General features: G+C 40.0%; 1 protein-coding gene across 1 annotated transcript in view; it reads right to left on the reverse strand.

Annotated features, from left to right (window-relative positions):
* Positions 1 to 19,414, reverse strand: part of KALRN (kalirin, RhoGEF kinase) — a gene marked incomplete at both ends in the record, with an annotated part of 195,652 nt that overhangs the window by 91,793 nt on the left and 84,445 nt on the right. Inside the window, 2 exons of the mRNA XM_009584498.1 lie at positions 6,043 to 6,217; positions 11,768 to 11,937. Coding sequence (XP_009582793.1) covers positions 6,043 to 6,217; positions 11,768 to 11,937 — 345 coding nt within the window. The remainder of the gene's footprint in view (positions 1 to 6,042; positions 6,218 to 11,767; positions 11,938 to 19,414) is intronic.

Below are 19,414 nucleotides of genomic sequence, written 5' to 3' on the forward strand. Positions count from 1 at the left end.
CAGGCACAAGGCAGATCTGTACAGAGCTCAGAATCAAGAAAAGGGAATATCTACCCCATTTCAAGAGAAAAAAAGGTGGCAGCCATACAGCTGGGATGAACAAAGCATGAGGATGGATGAGATGAGAGGTCAGATATGATCCAGAAAGGAATCAAAAAAAGGTAATTCTGACTCCTGGATGCTGAGGGAGTGTCTGCAAGTGCAGAAAGGGGTTATAATGGAGTAGGGGAGACCAGATCCCTAAGGCACATACTAGAGATTGGGCACCAGGGATGCCAGGGGCAACAGCACTTGGCTCTTCAGTGTTCAGAGCAGGCTGGAAGAGCAGAGGACTGCATAAGTGGATCTACAAGAAGACTAATACTGAAGGTATATGGTAGAGGAGATCACTCCTACAGATCAAGTAAGCAGAAAGTTTGCTGTTCCCCCTTCTCAGGCCTTGGTTTGGGCTGACGCTGTGCAGTATGACAATACTGCCACCCATTTTTTTGACAATAGACAGGGATGCCACACTGACTTAGCGGGGACCTGGGCCACTGAAGTGTGAAAAGGCTGTCACAGTGATAACTCTGCTCCAGTGCTTTTGGCTCCTGAATCCCAAAAATATCAAGAGAAAAAATGGAATTCAGCTCCAAAAGACAGGGTGCCCAGGACAGCTTAGTGCTTGCCTTTCCTTAAAATGAAGTGATGTGCAGTTTAAAACTAGGTATATGTGGAAAAGAAAAACAAAAGCTTACTAAGTATGAGACACCATAGGATTCCAGCTTATGAACAGAAGAAGCTGAAATTTTTCTTACCATTCCCTTTCTTTCAAATGTATCTCAAGATCTTTGTAACTCTTATTTCTAATAAAGAAGCTCACATCTGAGTGTCAGCTATAAGTCAGTGAGGGACTATAAATCATCTTGTACCTTCATGCAGGCAGCGAATTCACTTGAAAGATTCTGCTAATGTTATAAACCTGGAATGGGAAACTCAAGTGAGTTATAAATAACAGTGAAGTAAACTACTGTGAAAGCTGGCTCCTGTTCCCTTCTAAACTCATGCTCAGGGATGGATGCGAACAGCCAGAAGAGCCAGCAAGTGAAATCAAGGCTGAAAAATTTAATTAGCAGGTGAAATGGAGCCAAAGAGATTGAATGGTGGAAAATTAGATATCCAGCAGGTGAAGATTTTAGTGATCATGGGGTTTTTGAAAGATTACAAACGGCATACAAGATCAAATTTATATTGTACAGCAAGAACCCCCATAATCTCTTCCAGGACTATGTCTTGGCCTAGGCCTTGCTCTAAGACTACAGTGTATAGGCTCTGTCTAGCATTGCACAGATCCATATGCATTGCAGGAAACAAAACAACACACACAAGGGAAGGAGCTGGGCAGCTCTGGGAAAGGGAGAGGGAAGTTTCTTTGGAGGTAACCAACAACTGTTGCCAGATACGTATTGGCTGAGATCATTCCTGTTCTCAGTCCCAGAGTTTTGTAGAGGCCTACAGGTGAATTTGACCATCTCACTACAAAAGATATAAAGAAAAAATATGCAGAAATACTCTGGGTGGCAATAATTTTGTAGGGGTTGCAACTCAGTGCATTTTACCATTCACTTCTTACGCACTTACTCAGCATTTTACTGTATATTAGGATTCATTCAAATAATGGTTAATAAGCCTTTAAATGACTATTTCTGAAGCAAGGGACAAAGCATACTTGACAGATTTTACTGACGATATAACTCTGGAATAAGACTGTGCTTCATACATATAACGTGCTCAGTGTGGTGCCAGCACTGCTGTTAATATCTGTCAGCTATCGTCTCCTGAGTCTTACACCCTATATCCTCGTAGTGGATCAGCTACCACATTCACATTGCATGAAATCTCCTGAGTTACTTGGCTGGCTGCACGAACTCAATTGAAGTCTGTATCATACAGAAAGACCAACCATATAATCCTAATGATCCCATCTTGTCTTGAAATACGCAATGACTTGGTAAAGAAATAAAACATATCAGGCATCAAAATTAGACACGTTTCCTAAATAAAGAATGGGTTGTCATTTTATGGTTTTAAAATGTAAGGCAGAATAGCCTCCCATAGGGATACCTAAGCTTTCTCATGTTTCTGTTATGTCTGTTTCCAGGTGTTGTCATAGTTTGGATTTCATAATTTACCCCAAGAACCCAGAGTGTAAATATCAGTCAATATAATGAGATTAAGGCAAGAAAGAACAGGCAGCACATGCTATGTGCCTGTGGGTTTGTATCCAAATTTGTATCTGCCAAACCTGCCTTGACTCAAGTACAACACAAAAGCTGCCTGAGCAGCTTAGAAGTCCTTAGAAGTCCCAAATGAACGCAGCTGGCCTGCCCTGCCAAAGAAAGAGGCAGGTGGCTTCTCTTTACATAAAATACTTTTCCTGAAGACAAAATGCAACAATTGTTGGCAGATTTCACTGAGTACAAGAAAAGGTCCAATGATGCCTAAATAGATGGAAGTAAGTGTTGCTCGTGCAGTAATCATTAATTCTGAAGTTTGTCTGGACTCCAAGCCTCTGTCAAGAAGAGAAGATTGTAGAAAAGCTCAAAAACCAGGAAGGCTACAAAGCAGACGGGTACAGTGCAAGCTTAGGAAGGAGTGCCAAAGTAAAGGGTTATGTGATCTATGGCATGGATTTCAGTATCTGGGGAGAACAGTAAAAGCAGGAAAGTTTCCAAAGAACAAATGACAGTCAGACACTTTCTAAATAAAACTAAAGGCCAATCACTCAATTGCCATTTGCGAGTTTGAAAAATTCCTAATACTTTCAGTTTGCATCATTAATTAGAAAGGAGAGAGGGGGTAGTAGGGAAAATTAACAGAATCAAAAATATTTCCATCCAAAACTGGATGGAAAGAGACAATGTGAGAGACAACAACTATTCTCTGAGACTGAGCTCTAATGCACAGCCTTCCCTAAAGCTGTTGGAAGCATCCCTGTGGCTTCCAGTAGAGAGATGCAAGTTTCTCCTCTCACCAGAGTTCCCAGGAAAGGGTCCTCATCATAAGGGATTCCCTGGAGCACAAGAACCCACGAACAAAAGGTGAGAACACAGACCTGAGGGGGAAAAATGGGCAACTCAATGCTTGACAAGACAGAAGCAGCAAAGAGGACAAAGGTGTTCAAGTTTGGGAGGTGGAGGGCCCACTTTTTGCAGACGGTTTGTGTGAGAGCAGGAAGGAGAGACATTAACATGGCTGCAGCAGGTAGAGCGGTTTCCTTAGGGATGTGTTCAATATGGCACTGCTCTTTGGACAGATGGAAGGGGGCTTATCTAGACTAGAAAAGGAGAAATTCATTTGACAATCATACTGGTACACATTATTTCACTATTCTTAATCTATGCAGGATCTATGCAGGATCTGGGATATTACAGAAAATTAAAACCTAAACACATTTCCAGTCATAGCTCAAGCTACTTCTCTTTAGTATAAAAAATACTTAATTTCCTGTTTTAAATTTTGTCATCTTTTTCCCTTAAAAGCTTGGAATAGTCAACTGTCAGAAATACTACATGCTTTTTAATTATGGTGATGAAAAAATCTTTTTGCTTCTCAACAATGGCATGAGATAATTTTTTAGTTTTGATAACAGTTTCCTACTGACTTGGGATCTTTATTATACGGCTGAGGCAATTGACTGCAATCTACTTTCTAAGGATCATTATTGTGTCAATTTGAGCCAATTCAGCTGTTGTTCGCAATGCATAGCGTACATGTGTCATTTAATATTTTATTTCAAATTGCCTTTCTATTTATTATCCATCAAACTGTTTTTCTTGTTTAAGCACTAAGTGTACTTATAAAATTTAAGACACTGACCTGGATATACTTTTCATTGTGTGTTCAATTATAAATTAAATGTCATAATTATTCTAAAATAAAAAAATATTTTTTCCAAAGGAGGGAGCTTTCTAAATAAAATCATCTGCCCATAGACTCCCTATGAAACAAGGTCTCAGATTTCCTTGTAATATTATTCTTGCAGAGGGAATTCAGATGTTCTTATGATAAAAAATAGCAAATCTACAGTGACAACTAAATGGTGATTTTCTTTAAAATCCTTTCTAGCCAATCTGATTTTAGAAGACTCTGAAGCTCATTTCCAATTTTAAGTATCTTTAATGTATCACAGCCACTCCAAATATGCCTGTGAATACACAGAAGTAGGATTCATGCAGAAACAAAACAGAGGCATGCCCATAGTATTCCCATCTCTGGCACCACATATGGAGGGGACTAGGATAAATCACATCATCTCCTGATACCTCGGTTGCCTCATCAGTAAAGCAATCCATGGTGGTAACAACCTTTGAGATCTTTGATTGAAAGACTATGTACAAAGAAAAAAATTTGAAAACAGTGATTTTTTTGGAATTTGTTTTTAGATCTTTACTTAATCTTTACTAAGTTCAGACCTAGAATTTGCAGTGAAACTGGCTGAGATCTTAATGAATGATTCATGTGGGTTCACCATATATTGCCTACAGACACATTTGGGTGTTCCAGAAGCCCATACTGTTTTTCACTTTTTTTTTTGCTTCATTTTTGAAAACACAGGTGCCATTTATAGGTATGTACAAGTATACGCATTCACACCACATTTATATCTTTAGAGTAAAACCCTCAAATATTCAACATTTGCCACACCACTGTATCAAAATATCTTGTATTTAAATATAGGAGATACTACAGTTACTGCAGGCTCCTGAATTTTGAATGTAGCGTTCTTAAAGCAAAGTATGTTATCTGACATGAAATACATACATTTATACTTATACACACATACTCACAAAGAATGCTGTCTCTCAATATCAAGGAGGCTGTATATAACCGGTAAGTAAAATGAAACTATTCTAATTTACATAAATAACAAGCACTGTACAACAGAATTCAGTACAATACCTAACTATGCAGTCACAACAGGAAAGCTCAGATACTCCTCACTGATTTCTATCTCTGGCATCCGATTACAGATCAAAACACCTAAAACCCTCTGTTTCCAGCCTTTTATTCCAATATAATTCATCATGCCTTGTCTTAAAATAAACACTTACAAAGTATAACACAGCATTCTAAGGCTCCCATTAATTACCAGTACCCGCCTTGAGATTATCTACAGATTTACAAACAATACCTTCAGGAATATATCATCATAAAACACTAAAAGGTGCTCCATGAACTTAACGAGCACCAGTGGGATACAGTAGGAGGAACACACCCCAGAAGGGACATATGCACTGACACATGGCTTTCATGGATTTTGTGCACAAGTTAATTTACATGTTGTTCTTTTTGCATCATATCCTATCAGAATTACAGCAAGTAATTAATGAGATTGGCTGGAGTCTCTTTAAAGTTTCTCTGTCCAAGAATACCTCAATTATTAGTGTTTTGATGAGTTTTCCATCCAGTGCTTTTGATTTCAAAACAGAAGTACAAAACAGAACTGAAAGACCTTTTTGGCACGAGGACATAAAAATATACTTTAACTTTCCCCTCTTTTTTTTCTTTCCTTTTTAAATAAATCCACTGTGATGCTTAAAAAGCCCATCTTTTAAATATCCTTTCCTTTCATGCATAACATGCTTTTTCACTCGGTGGTTTAAAGCAAAGCATGTATCTGTTTGTATGCATTTATGTTTGTATGTGAAGAGACAAACTTCACTAATAAGTGACACAGAACTTTCAAATCTCTGAGTGACTAGTGTCAATAAAGAGTTATAAGAGGGGCATCTTACAAAGCTTCTCTGCAAAGCAGGCAGATTCTCAGCATAGTCAGTTAAGAAGACACGAATCTATTTCAGTGCATTCTAGCAGTATATCCTAAGGCATATTTTTAGCTTCAACATGCCGAATTTAAAACCTGGTTGTAACTCACTCTCTTTTCCTCACTTGACAACCAAGCACAATCAAACAGCCCCAGGTGTATCCTAACAGAGTATGTTTACGTATACTCCCTCTCCCACAGCTCTACCTTTCTCAGGTCATGCAGCCAGCTCTTACCTCAATGGTGTACTGTTCAAAAATCCGGAGCTGAAGGAAAATGTCTAGCTTAATCTTCCTCTCATGGAAGAGCTCTTCCATCTGTACCTGGGCCTCGTCGAGCTGCTGGAGGACAGATTCAATGTGGCTGATGGAGCTATTGTGTGGAGTCTTATTGTTGGAAACGGCAGAGTCCCTGTAGCAAGGCAGAGAGCATGGTTAAAGCTGAGCTTTAAGGCAGGCAAAAGAGCAAGAACTACACATTTGTGATTCTGCGTGCTGCTGAGAAGCAAACCCAAGCACAAAGGGCTGAGGGAAGGTGTATGCAACACTCATCTCTTCTACTCGCTGGAATCCCGCAGCTCCTGACCTTGGCACAAAGTTTGAACAAGGGGATCATCCTTTCTTATGTCGTGACACTGCGACCTTACACACTTGGGAGGGGAGGAGAATGACACATCAGTCTCATTGGATCTCTTGGGGAGACTGGCTGGCAATCCCCTTTAATCCTACAGAGGGACCTGCTCCAGCCTATACTCACACCAAGCTCAGAGATGCTATTTAGCCACCTGGACCTTTACAAGTTCATTTTGTGCATTTGCTTCATTACTTACAGACTAATTGAATCAGAATTACCAGCATTTTAGACCAAAGGGTAGGGATGCCTTGATTTCCTCTGGATTACATAGTACAGCAATAGATGCAGAATACAGTGCAAAAACCTCCACTGAAGAAAAACACCTTTCAAACACTGTAAGACAGACTCTGACTTGTCTTTTCACCAGGGTAAGCAAAATGAGACATTCCTGTGACAAGTTAGATACTGCTGCATCTACACCTTTCATATACAGGCAGCAGAAGGGAGCTAGCCCTTTAACTGGTGGGCTAGGGCCAAGGGGAAGTTTGCTGTACCTGAAAGAAGTCTTAGCATGGACACAGGACAGTCCTGACAGTTTCTTTTCTATTTGTGCTCTCGCATATATTAATAGGCTCACCTACAGGCTGCTACATCTTCAGCAATTTTCTTTCAGTGAGTGTTTTACAGATAAAGAGCCTTTGCAGACATAAAGAGCTGAAATTTATCCTCGAATGTGCCACAAAAAGTCCCCCAATTTTAACAGGAACCAGAAAGGAAACTCTGAAGCCATAATTTAATCTTTGGTACTTTAGGTAAAATAAGATTTAGATGCAATCATTTTCTCCATCCATCCTGCTCAAAGGCGTGTGATAGCAGCTGCATTATATGGCATACTTAAACCAAGCCAACTGAAAACCCTATCAAATATACTGTTGGAAAGACCTGTGCACTGGTAGGATAACAGGATGAAGTGGGTAAGCCAGCAGGTCTTACCATCAATATTTCCTATCAATCTCCAGTTCTGCCTTGGAGAAGGTGGGGGGGGACAGTTACAAATCCAACAGCACATACTGGACTATTGGTGCACCAACAAACTCTTATGTGTGCAGCGAAGCGGCTGACAATATTGGAAGACAAGCAAAATGTCAGGTAATGCTGGCAGATCAACGCACCGGCCCACAGGGACCAAATGCAGCTGGAAGCCATTCTTTTGGCCAGCTAACCTGGGCTGCTGAGTAGAGGTGCCTGCAGAGTCTCCCCACTGTGGAAGAGTGCTAGTGTGTTCCCAATTTTTAGGTTTTTATTTCCCTTTTCTGGATGGAATTTTCCCTCCATAAACATCTAGCAAAGCATTTGTAGTTTTCTACAGAACTTGACTGAAATGCTTATGCTTTGCTCTTTCCAAATTATCATCATGCAGGGTCAGATCAAAACAATGTACAGTCTACTTAAATGTTAACTGAACACTGTCAGTGAGTATAATTGAGGAAAAAAAAGTGTAACTTTTTACAGATGCGTTAAATTGAAACTAGGCACTGACACACAGAGTCATTTTAGGTAAATTTAAAACACACCTTTGAGGTTCTAAGGCAACAAAACACACATGTTATTCTGTTTTCATTATGTGTCTTGAAGGAACAGAACAAGCATTTGCCTGAACATCTGAAGCCTAAGAATAAATTTAAAAATACAGAATACAATAGTATAGTAGTTTGCTCTTTGGATGTGTTTCACCTCTTTTTCCTCAAATACTTTATGTTTGATACACTGAACTTCAGATGCTCCAGCATTATTTTGAAGCAAGTACTACCAAATTCCCTTGCTTATAAGGGAATATTACACCAATATTACTCTCTCCAGGTCATATGGTTTCTGCTGCACTAAGTCTTGTGTCTTCACCTTCTTGGTGACCACAAGGTCTCTCCCTGCCTCCACATTAGATCTGTACAGAAGAAGGATGAATGAAGATAACAAGGTGAGATTTTGAAACAGCTTAATCTGAGGCCACATTCAATCAAGTTCTGTTTCCTTCAGTCAGCACCTGTCTTCTATAAAAGGACATGAAATATGTCTTCATTCAAATGATTATTACGAACAGTAATAGGATTATTACTATTCATATATTATCTAAATGACTCAATGAATTATTCAAGACTGGTGTTGAATAATCTCTCACGGGATCTAAAGACACACTTGGTTTTAGAAATTATTTTTGATTAAACATTTCACTCTTCAAATCAAGCCACACTTCCATTTCAGTGGCTGATGCAATACAAAAACTTAAGTGTAATAATCTGGTATTTTTTCACAGTCTCCTTAGATAAGGCCGTGAAAATCCCTATGTAGTCTGGTTTGAGAAAGATCTTCTTCCAGAAAAAGAAATTTCTGAGATTGGATGCTTCCGCCACAAAATTTCTTGCTCTGTCTGGTGATGAGAAATTCTGGGAAAGAATTCATAAAAGATCCTTACTAGTTTTTCAAAGGTTACGAATTAGAGTTATAAAATGCAGGGAAAATATTGGAAAAAAATACAAAATGAACTTCAGGGAACATAAAATTGGGCTTAGTGCATTGCTGTTGAGTTTATTCAGAATGAATGCTGTGCTCCTGAAACCACTTTCAGTACTTTAACTGGGAGAAAGCTTAGTGAAAGATACCCATTATCAAAAGCTCATATGCTGAACTACTGTAAAGAAGGCAAGATACATAACTCTTCACTGTCTTTTTTTTGCCCCTAACATTCCTGTTCTTTCACATCTCACTGGAGCAAGTAATTGTTTTGCCTTTCACAGATGTGCAGAAATATTGCCCCCAGCAGCACTCCTAGAAATGCAGTTCAAAAGATTTGCTTTGTGTTAACTGCTGAGAACGATGATCACCTCAGTAAAACACTGATAAGGAAGAGTGAGAAGTGTTTCCAATGCTAACCATGACACGTACAGTGTTGCTCACCAGGCCTGTTTTATTCCTGTAGGTATGGTCTCCTGATATAGTCACTGAAGGCCCTGAAGACCTTCTGTGAAGAGCAGTCCCAGGCATTGTATTTAAATAGTTCAGGCAGCTGAGCTTTTCCTAAGCTATCTGGAGGACACACAGAGTGGTATTACACAAATGATCTTCTCTAAACCAGTATCTGTTCTCTCAGAGGTAAGGACAAGAAATGTATAAAATTTTTCAAAGCCCCATTAATTTTATTGATTTAAACTGTGCTATGACACGCTTGATAAGAGCAGTGTATTTCATTCTTTTCATTGTTGTAGCGCTTCCAATCTTCAGCTATTCTTCATGGCAGGTACAAGTTATCCACACTGTGAAATGCAATGCTGTGTTAAGGAAAGATTGCAGCAATTCTAATTTGTCCTCCTTTCCTTTATCTGTGTGTTCTTTACTTTTGCCAGCAGCCACAAAAGCTGTTAGAGTGGGCACATACAGAGGCGGTTCCATGTTTTTCTTACGCAGTTCTGTTTTACTTTTTGAGAGAGTCCAGGATCGCATTACAGGCTTTGCAGTTAGTCAGAGTGCTCAAAACCAACACTTGAATCAGAGATCATCTTGACAGTTCAGCTCTGCAAGTCTTTGCGTGCATTCAGGGCTTCTGTCCTTCAGACAACTGTTCCCTCTGTGTTTGGTCTTAACTTTATCCGAAGCAGGGGATCACTTTGCACAAATGTGTTCAGCCTGTTCCACCTTGCTCACTGCCCAGAATACAAGCCAGACCCCAAAACCAACATTTCTTTGTTAAATACAGCTGCCACAAAACCTGTCTTGGCATTTCACCAATGTTTAGGCATGACACCAATTCTAAAAAAAGTCTCAAACCTGAGGCCATCCTTACTTTTCAAAGACTGAAACTAAGAATTGACTAAGTTTACATTAAAAAAAGATGAAGTCCCACACACCATCTCCCAGTTCACCCCTTCCCTGCATGACCTTGCAGCCACTACACCAGTGTTTCTCCAATAACTGCTATTCATACTGATGCTCCACTGACAGCTCCAAATATTGCCACTCTCCAGCTCCACATGCTGCTTTCCTACTGACTCAGGTGCAGGCAAAAAGCCTTTAGGCCAATCCCACAGCCAGCACCAGGACTCCTTCAATACAGACACTTTTGGCAACGCCACAAACCACCCCACACTCCACCTGATGCGCTTATACAGAATCCCTTTCAGACTCTTCTCCATGGGTGTTCACGCCGAAATGATGTTGTGCCAATGGGATGAACAACAAAAAAATCTTTAGTCCAGAATTTCACTGCCATTTTTGTGATCTCATAGAAACGCCCTAAACTTTGCAAAAAGTTTCTTTGCATGAAGGGAAATTACCATGCAGACCTCTGACTGACCTGTTATGGCTGGCCACACATACATTCTTATGGCCCTTCATTATCTACTCTGCTCTAGAGCACCTTAGGCTTTTCCTGTCATGGCTCATGGTTTTCTGCATGTCTCATGTGAGAACTGAAGGCATCAGATTAGGAAAGCTCAGGGTGAGGAGGATGACGTAAGTCTCTGGTGAAATGCATAAGACCTGGCAGATTTGCATATTACATATGTATACAGAATGTACACACTATGTACATGAAGATAAGGGCAATCTGTAATACAAAGATCTAAAGAATAAGTGATGTGTTGGACTTGGTTTTGAGCTCAGTAACGTCACTAAAAAGCAGGAAAACTCCCCTGCTGCCAACAAAGTTAAAGCCACAGAAAACCACTGTAAATAACAACAAATGAGAAAGATTGCACAACTACAAGTTTTGTGTAAGCTTACTCTGCAAACATTCGTTTTACTACACTTACAGACTGAGAAAGCAAAAAAACCCTAACTTCTTGGAGCCAGTCTCTTAATGTAATTTAAATCAGGTAAAATGAGCTGTTTTAATTCATAATGCAACTAGAACTGTAGGTATAAGACCTTCTTTGACAGTATGAATAAACCTCACATGGACAAAGGGTGCTGCATGCAAAATGAAAGAGTGAAGATTGTTACACATATCTATCTTTTATTAAGAGCAATACACTTCTACATCAGGAGTAACCATATAAATCACGAGGCCTCAGCTTACAACCATTTAACAATCTTGTATAAATACCAACTAAAAATATTCACCTGAAACACATATGTTTCAATTCACTTCACTGTGCCTATAAATAATCTCTCTGTCAGACAGGAACCCATGCTGATCCACAGGCTACTCTAATCAGTCCACACAAATCACTCCTTGCAATTTCAATAAAAACACTCAAAAAATTTGAAGAATCATAAATAAGCAAAGAATTAATAAACTCTCCCAATTAATACCAACTTACAGTTCCCTATTTATGCACACCTAAACCACAGCATACATCAGATTTCTCAACACCTGTCCTCCAGGTGGATGCTTACCTGAGCTGTTGGATTAGATCTTCCCCTTCTTTAATAACATTGAGGGTGGCATCCAAGGTGGCTGTTTGTTGCTGCTGAAACTGCTTGATAAGCTCCTGAACCGCATCCACAGAGTCAGCACAGACATCCTCTAAGAGCTCCTTCTGCAGATCTTCCATCCATGTCCACAGCTGGGAAGGAGGGGAGGGAAATACAAATCAGAGAGGGATTGAGATTTAACCCTTTTGCTCTCTAATTCCAGATCAGTAAGCATTAACTGGGGCTGCATGTTTCACATGAAAAGTGACCTAAAGTTTCTAAAAACAAAAAGACACATTGGTTATTGATTCTGGTTGATGCAATTCCATTTTAAGCAACAAAGTAAAATAAATATAATATCAGGTAATTTCTTCCAAAATCAATTTGCATATCAGTTTATTATATGACAATAACTAATTAATTATATTATTCTGATTAACTCTTTACGCAAGTAACAAATTACAATGCCCTACAGCTGTGATAACCTAACCCTTTCAGGAGCTGTGTGCTATCAGCTGCTATTAATTTCACATGCAGCTGAAGCCTGTTGCAGAACAGACCTAAAATCTTTGATATGTATGTATGGTACTGGCTGAAGTCTAGCTGTGCCTGCTCAGCTATGCCTTCCCAGGCAGAAGGTTTTGTAGGGGCTTAGGGTTTGGGGTTTTTTTTTGGAGGGGTTGGGGTTTTTGTGGGTTTCTGCCACTTACCCCCCTCCTCCAAATGCACCTCAAACTCTGCTTTTTAACTTTGGGAAAAGCCAAACGTAGGAGACAGCAATATCACCGATCAATCCCATGCAGATCCATTAATTTTAAATAGTCTTGACTACCCATTTCACAATAACACGAACAAATCATTTGAGTAAGTGCTTAGATGAGAATTTCCAGCCAGCTGTTCATCAGAGACCTGGACAGTGGCAGGCAAGCCCCAGCAGCCTCTTGCTGGCTGTAAAGGATTAAAGCGAACAGAGGTTTCCCCTTTAAGCTTGCTCTGAAAAGTGAGTGTAAAATTGCACCGAGCTGGCAGTCTGCCAGCAAATCCTAATGACTCCACCAGAGAGACTATTTTCTGTGCCATGCCTGCCCCATTAACCCACATTCTGCTGGTATATTCTGCAAGGCAGCAGAGAAGTACAGAAGCAGGAAACAAGATGTTGCCCCAGTGCACTGGGAAATGTCAAAGGACGCGGTGCTGGCGGCGGTGGGGCTGCACTTCTGCCTTCCGTTCCAGGGAGCTGCAAAGCAGTTTGTCTCGAAGGGAGCTAGAGGTACACACGAAGCAGACGACAGACGTGTGGGGGTGGCAAAAGAGCCAGTAAAAGCGTTCCTGTTCAAAACAAGGCGCACTGGATCCCCATCCTACAGGATTTCGTCCGAGATCGCGAATTCTGCACGTCCATGTAAAACGAGGGGAGGAGAGTGACATCTTAAGCACCAGCTGGCAAGGCCTCTCACAGTTAGGGTCCAAACCTAAGTAAGGCCAGTCATCAAATGTTAGACTGTCCGCATGCTACTGACTTCAAGGATATCACCCTGATCTAAACCAAAATAATCAAAATCAGAACCTGTCCCAGCACTGCTCATGATATCAGAAAAGGGAGAGCCCAGCTCCCTGTGCTCTGTCCCCACCTCTGCTACTGACTCCTTGCTTGACAGACTTACAAAAACAAGTTTTAAAACATATGCATAATTTGAAGGCTTTTCAGCTAGATTTTCAGAGTCAGCTTTGAATATTTTGGGTAAACGCCTCTGTTTATTCATAAATAGCATAATCATAATGGCCTACCCTACTACTGGCCTAAAATGGAATGTCTTTGCTCAGGTTATTTACATATTTTCATATTCTCAGGAGAAAGGTATGATATAAAAAGGCAACTACTAATAAAAGAAACAAATATAATTAAGTAGTCACACTTGTGAAATAAATGAAAGAATGAAAACATATTTAAAGAACCAAATAGAGAGCTTTTTCATTTGTGGCCTGAGGTCCAGGTGCTGAACTTTGGGAAGCCACCATAAAGGAAAATGCATTAATGCCTTTATATACAAATTACATTCAGAATCCTCCTGGTTTTGATTGCAGATCCCTGCACCCACCCAAACAGTAGGGACAGCTGGACTGTAACAGGTGAGGACCAGGTTGTTCGGGAATATTACTTTGTCTGCTTATCAGATCTTCAAGTAATAGAGCACTTTGAAAATATAGAAAAGAAAAATGGCCATACGTATAAATCATCCTTTTGTTTCGAGTTGGGAAAGCCAGTAGTTTTTTAATTTCTTGCTGTTCTTCATCATACTTTATTTTTCCGCTTAAGATAACAAAAAAAGCTCAGGGAATTTTCTTTACAAAAATGAAATCGAGAACTTGCTCCATTGTTAGGAATCTACTGTTTTCTTGAAATCATATTAGAAAGACCAGAGGAGAATGCCCCGATCCCCCACTGTGACTTCAGAGGAAAACCCTGTTTTCAAAAGTGTCTCCAGAACCCAACTTTCAGCTGCAGCCAAAAGGATTTGGACATTTAAGATCCTAAGTCACTTTTTGAGTACGCTTCTAAATCAAAGCAGTTTTGAAATACTTAAACATAAATGGTACTGTACTCACCTGGAACCAAAACATTCATTAATTTCAGAGAGCACTCAAATATATTAACTCATATTAGCTTCAGATGTTTCCATTAATGACCTCTGATCATAAGGATTTGCATAATAAAATCTATCAGAATCTAGGTCATCCTTGACTCAGAGGCCTTTAATCCTTTAGACTCCACCAATCCCTGGGAAATCCTAACACAAAGAATCAGTCAATATTAATAAGATTAGGAAGATCTTTCAGGAACAATTTACAATAGGAACCTGATTCAAAAACCTCCTAGGTTATGTGCTACAGCTAACCACCTGAAATAAATTACTACCAAGCCCCACTTGTGAATGCCACAGCAATGAAAAGATGAACTCTACATCACTGCAACACCAGAGTCAGGAGAGCTGTTAATCATAAAATAGAAATCACATCCTGTTTGTCACAGCTCAGGAAAATCAGTCCCTATTAGGGCTTGATGTTTAATTCCAGTGCAACTATTCAAGTGATTTAAAAAAATCCTGACTATTAAAACCCCAAATCACCAGACACCTTGTGCATTTTCTAATTCATGCTTTGACCTACTCTAAACAGTTAGCTAGCTTAGACTGAGTGAACCGTTTCAATTTTTCATTGAAATTCAACATATTACACAGGACAACTTTTATCTCATATTTGCAGAAACTGACTTTCTTCTTTTATTCTTAGCACGGGCAAAATTTGTGACCACCTGTCCGATTCACATACATCCAAACTACTGCTAATGTATCACTTGATCCTGTACAGGGGGCATATGTAGATGCATGCAGACATTTCAAATACTAACACAATATTTCCACATCCAGCTGTGGTGACTTTTACTAAGCTTGCCAGTGATGCACATGTCCAGAAAAGGAGATAATCTCTGCATTGTATTACTTAACATGTACTAAACCAAAGATACAGAATCCTGGAAAACAATGAAGAAATAACACAAAAATAATTTTTGTGCTTCCTTCAAATTGATCTATGCTTTGGTATGATTAATCGGATATGGAAATACTAACACATTAGTGGTAAAACGTGAATTAAGTCCACCAGAGAGATCCAGCCACAAATCTGACTCATGCAAACTACGTCTAAAAATGTTATAGCTGTCAGCTACACAGAAGTCTAAGGCAAATACCTAGCCCTAAAACATCTGTGCTGAAGGTCCATAGAGGCTCCAGAATTGAGGCTTTATTTATCAAGGTAACCATGGCTTTAAACAAGAAAAACAATTCTCTTCTGATGACTAGACCAGTGGAGAAGAAGAACGACACCCCCCACCCCCCCCTTCTTTTGGGGGAGCATCTGGTACCTCTCATGCATTGTAACAACTTCTGGGTCTTTCTTGGATATAAACCACGGGCAGTTTCCCTCCATCCAAGAGACAATATAGCTTTTTATTCCCAGCTATTTCATCTGATGTAATACTCTTGATTTTACTCAAGTACTTAATGAGACCACTTACTGGAGGTTTGAAGGACATCTGTGTCTGTTACCTAGAAATTAATGCTTCTGACTTAGAGCAAGGGACGACTTTAAACAAAATCTAAACCCTAAAGAGATTGCTAAGAAAATCTTGCCTGCGTGTTTGGAATAACTATTAAAACCCAGTGTTTATATACTGCTATTTGCAAATGCCAGAGATGAGTTTTAATCCCCTCAAAACCAGTTTAAAAACACGGAGTAATGAGGCCAGTGAAAAGCAAAGAATCAGTCAGTTCAATCCATGAGAATTACCATTGTACAACATTTTTGCTAGTCATTCAAAACAAGAACGTTAATGGAAACAAGAAATTTTCTAAGGTATATGTTCTACCCCTTTGCTATGTCAGAGAAGTGTCATGTGTTGCAGAGCAGGCCCCAAAAGGATGCTTATGCCAACTCAGTAAAGTCAACATGCATCACAGCAATGAAGGCTAGAGCAGAACGCAGAAGAATTCAGTGAAATACCCGGACCCTTTTTTCCCACCTGATTTGTGCTGCTTCCACTTCATGAGTTGTAACATAAGTGTGCAGAGAACCAAGGGCAGGTTGAGAAAAAAAAAAAAACCAAACACAAACAGAATTGCTCCAGAGACATGTCCATCAACCCTATTTTCCCCTGCTACTATGCCAGGCTTACACAAACCTATTCTCAGCAGTAACATCTAGCTTTTTCATAACATGCATTAGGAAGTCATATAGACCTCAAGTTCAGGTTAATTTATGGCAGGACTTCAGCCTGTGCTTATGTTTAAGCACCTGCTCTAGTGCTGTTGTGAATCTGGCTTCACTGCGCAGCCTTTAGGAAATTGCCTTTTCTACCTTGATTTCCCGCACCAACGTGGTGGAGATAATAAAACTTTTTAGCACAATTAACCTTCATCAGCTGATGTTTATTCACTCTTAGAATGCACCCAGTGCCATTTCAGTCGAAAGAACTGATGATTGTTATAAATCAGAAGCATATTTCAACAACATTTTCCAAAGTCACATTCAAGGTCTCATGGAAATGTCAACAGAAACAGAAAACAATGTATGTAATGATGAGCTGTAATGTGACCACATGCCACCAGCGAAGTGTCACACAATGACAGCTTACCTAATAAAATGTGACAAGATGGGATATGACCAGACACTGAATATGAAATGCCACAGTATGCGACTTCCACAGTAAGATACAGCTGATGAGACACCCTGCTGCAAGAAGTAATGTTGTCAGATACCACCAAACTTGTTGGGAAGAAACAACGACTGGAAAGAAAGGGAACATTCTGTGAAAAAAACCATCTGATCTCTTCCTAACCTCTTTCTTGCTTTGTCCCTTTTCCTCGCCAATTTCTTGACATTCATCCTTGGTTGGGCTGCATCTGGTGCTTCTGTATGCTGATGCTTTTTAATTAGTAACCTTGCCTATGGCAAAAGGATTTGCCATGCCTAAACATCTGATGCTTTTTCCAAGTCCTGCATGGACCAGATTGGTACAGCACAAAATAATCTCCTCTCAAGGGAAACGTGATTTGGGTAGCTACACTTACATCAGGGAGTGTGTAGATCCCCAGCCCAAGGTCATGTAAATGTAATTCAGGGGCTATTCGCTCTAGGAGAGAAAGCTGGCTTATAACGGAAGAATCAGATGTACATGTTCTGTGCTGCTTCTGCTACCACCATGAATTGCAGAAACATGTTCCTCTTCTGGTATAATTTTAATATAAGTTATTTGTAATTATGAATCTGGATGTAATTAACTGCAGTAATTGTACTAAGCAAATTAAATTCTGCACTTGATCATACTGGTAATAGGCTTGGAGAAGTTCTTGTTACATCAGAAGATTTGCTCAGATTTACACCAGTGTAATACAGTACAATTTGGTGCAGGAGGAGCTTTCCATAGCTGTAAAATATACACTACAAATTCAGCAATTTACTTAAATAAATGCAGGTACCATTACATTTTCCTCTAAATTGTTCACTGGTTCTAAATGTTTCATTACTTCTCAAATGGGAGTTGCACTACCGCTTCCCTCTGTGCTTTTTCCTGTGACTGGCCATATCACTTGCAGTCTTACCCTGATCTGCTGCTTTGAGCCTTTTGTGCAACTTTGTGCACTATGCCCTAGGAATCTCAGAAATAAATCACTTGTGACAATTCTGAATCATTCTGAAACTTGCTAAGGATTAAACAAACTGTGGGACCTTTCTCTAACCAGTCTTATTGGATCCATCAACTTGAACCTCTACACTGACACTAACCTTTTTAAACTAGTTGTGTAGACTTGTAGACTCCGTTGCATACGTGTACTTAAGGCACAACAGAATGTGTCTTTTGAGTGATGAGTGAATTACAGGGGTATCCCTGTATGGCTTTGATGAAGATTTACACAGTATGCAAATTATCACAGGCACTGACTGCCCACTCTGTTGCCTTCGTACACAGCAGTAAAAGCTGCAAGCCCACACACTGGAACTGGGAGAAGCTCATCTTCCTCAGCTTCAGGAAATTGGGAAAATGGGCTGTAATATGACTAATAAAAGGGTACTTTGTGAGAGTTGGCACAACCTATTTAAAGGTGCTCATAAAACACCCTTCTAGCTGCAGCATGAACCACTGTTATCTGGAGTGCAAGGCATACAGGCTGGAGACCTGTCTCCATAACACATGAAACACATGCAAGGGCTCTCAAAAGCCTGTGACGATATTTGAGTGAAGCCAAGCAGACAGACAAAATGCTGGTGAATGGCCTGAAAAATGCGGATATCAAAGTGTGAACTTAAATGCAGTCTACAGGAATCCTTTGGCTAGTACAAGGCAGAACGATGGAAAGTACTTCTCTTCCATGCACCTGCCCTTGCTCTGCTGCAGGTTCAACTTCTGGAGATTGGTCTGTATGGCTGCATTTACAAACATTTAATTCTTATTACCTTGATTCTGTCTCACAATTTTTTGCCATCACAGATGGCAGAATTTTATACACTAGTGGTTTGGCCATGCTTCAAACTCCCCTGCTCAAGAGCAGGATGTGCTGCCAGGGTACCACAGTTCTCTCCGTTCCCAGCTTCTTAATCCTTCATGAAAAAAATTTGCTTCTAGACAACAAATGGACAGGAAAGAGGGGCACCCCATACCACCCCAGCTCTCCTGGTTTCTCAGTCCCAGATCTTTGGTAGCTTTACAAACAAGATTTAACTCTGCAAAGAAACCACTAACGCGAATGACTGGTGAATGTTTGCATTTTGGTCAAAGCCACAGTCTATGCTCTGGAGTTGGAGAGGGATTTGCTCTGATTTTGCTGCTTCATGGTAATTGATTGCTGATAACCCAGAGTAAACTTTTACATAGCTCACACAAAAATAACGCTTGTTAGACCAGCAGAGCTCTCTCTACAGCCCCAATTATCAGAACGATAACAGTAAGCTGGCAACATATCTGTCTTCTCCAAGGAAACTACCATCCAGGCAAAGGACTGCACACGTTACCTGTATGTGCAGATCTGGCAGTTCATTTCTCCCACATCCTCTGCTCTCTGCCTGCAAATCCAC

The sequence above is a fragment of the Fulmarus glacialis genome, unplaced genomic scaffold, assembly GCF_000690835.1.
Source record: "Fulmarus glacialis isolate BGI_N327 unplaced genomic scaffold, ASM69083v1 scaffold3929, whole genome shotgun sequence".
Classification (NCBI taxonomy): Eukaryota; Metazoa; Chordata; class Aves; order Procellariiformes; family Procellariidae; genus Fulmarus; species Fulmarus glacialis.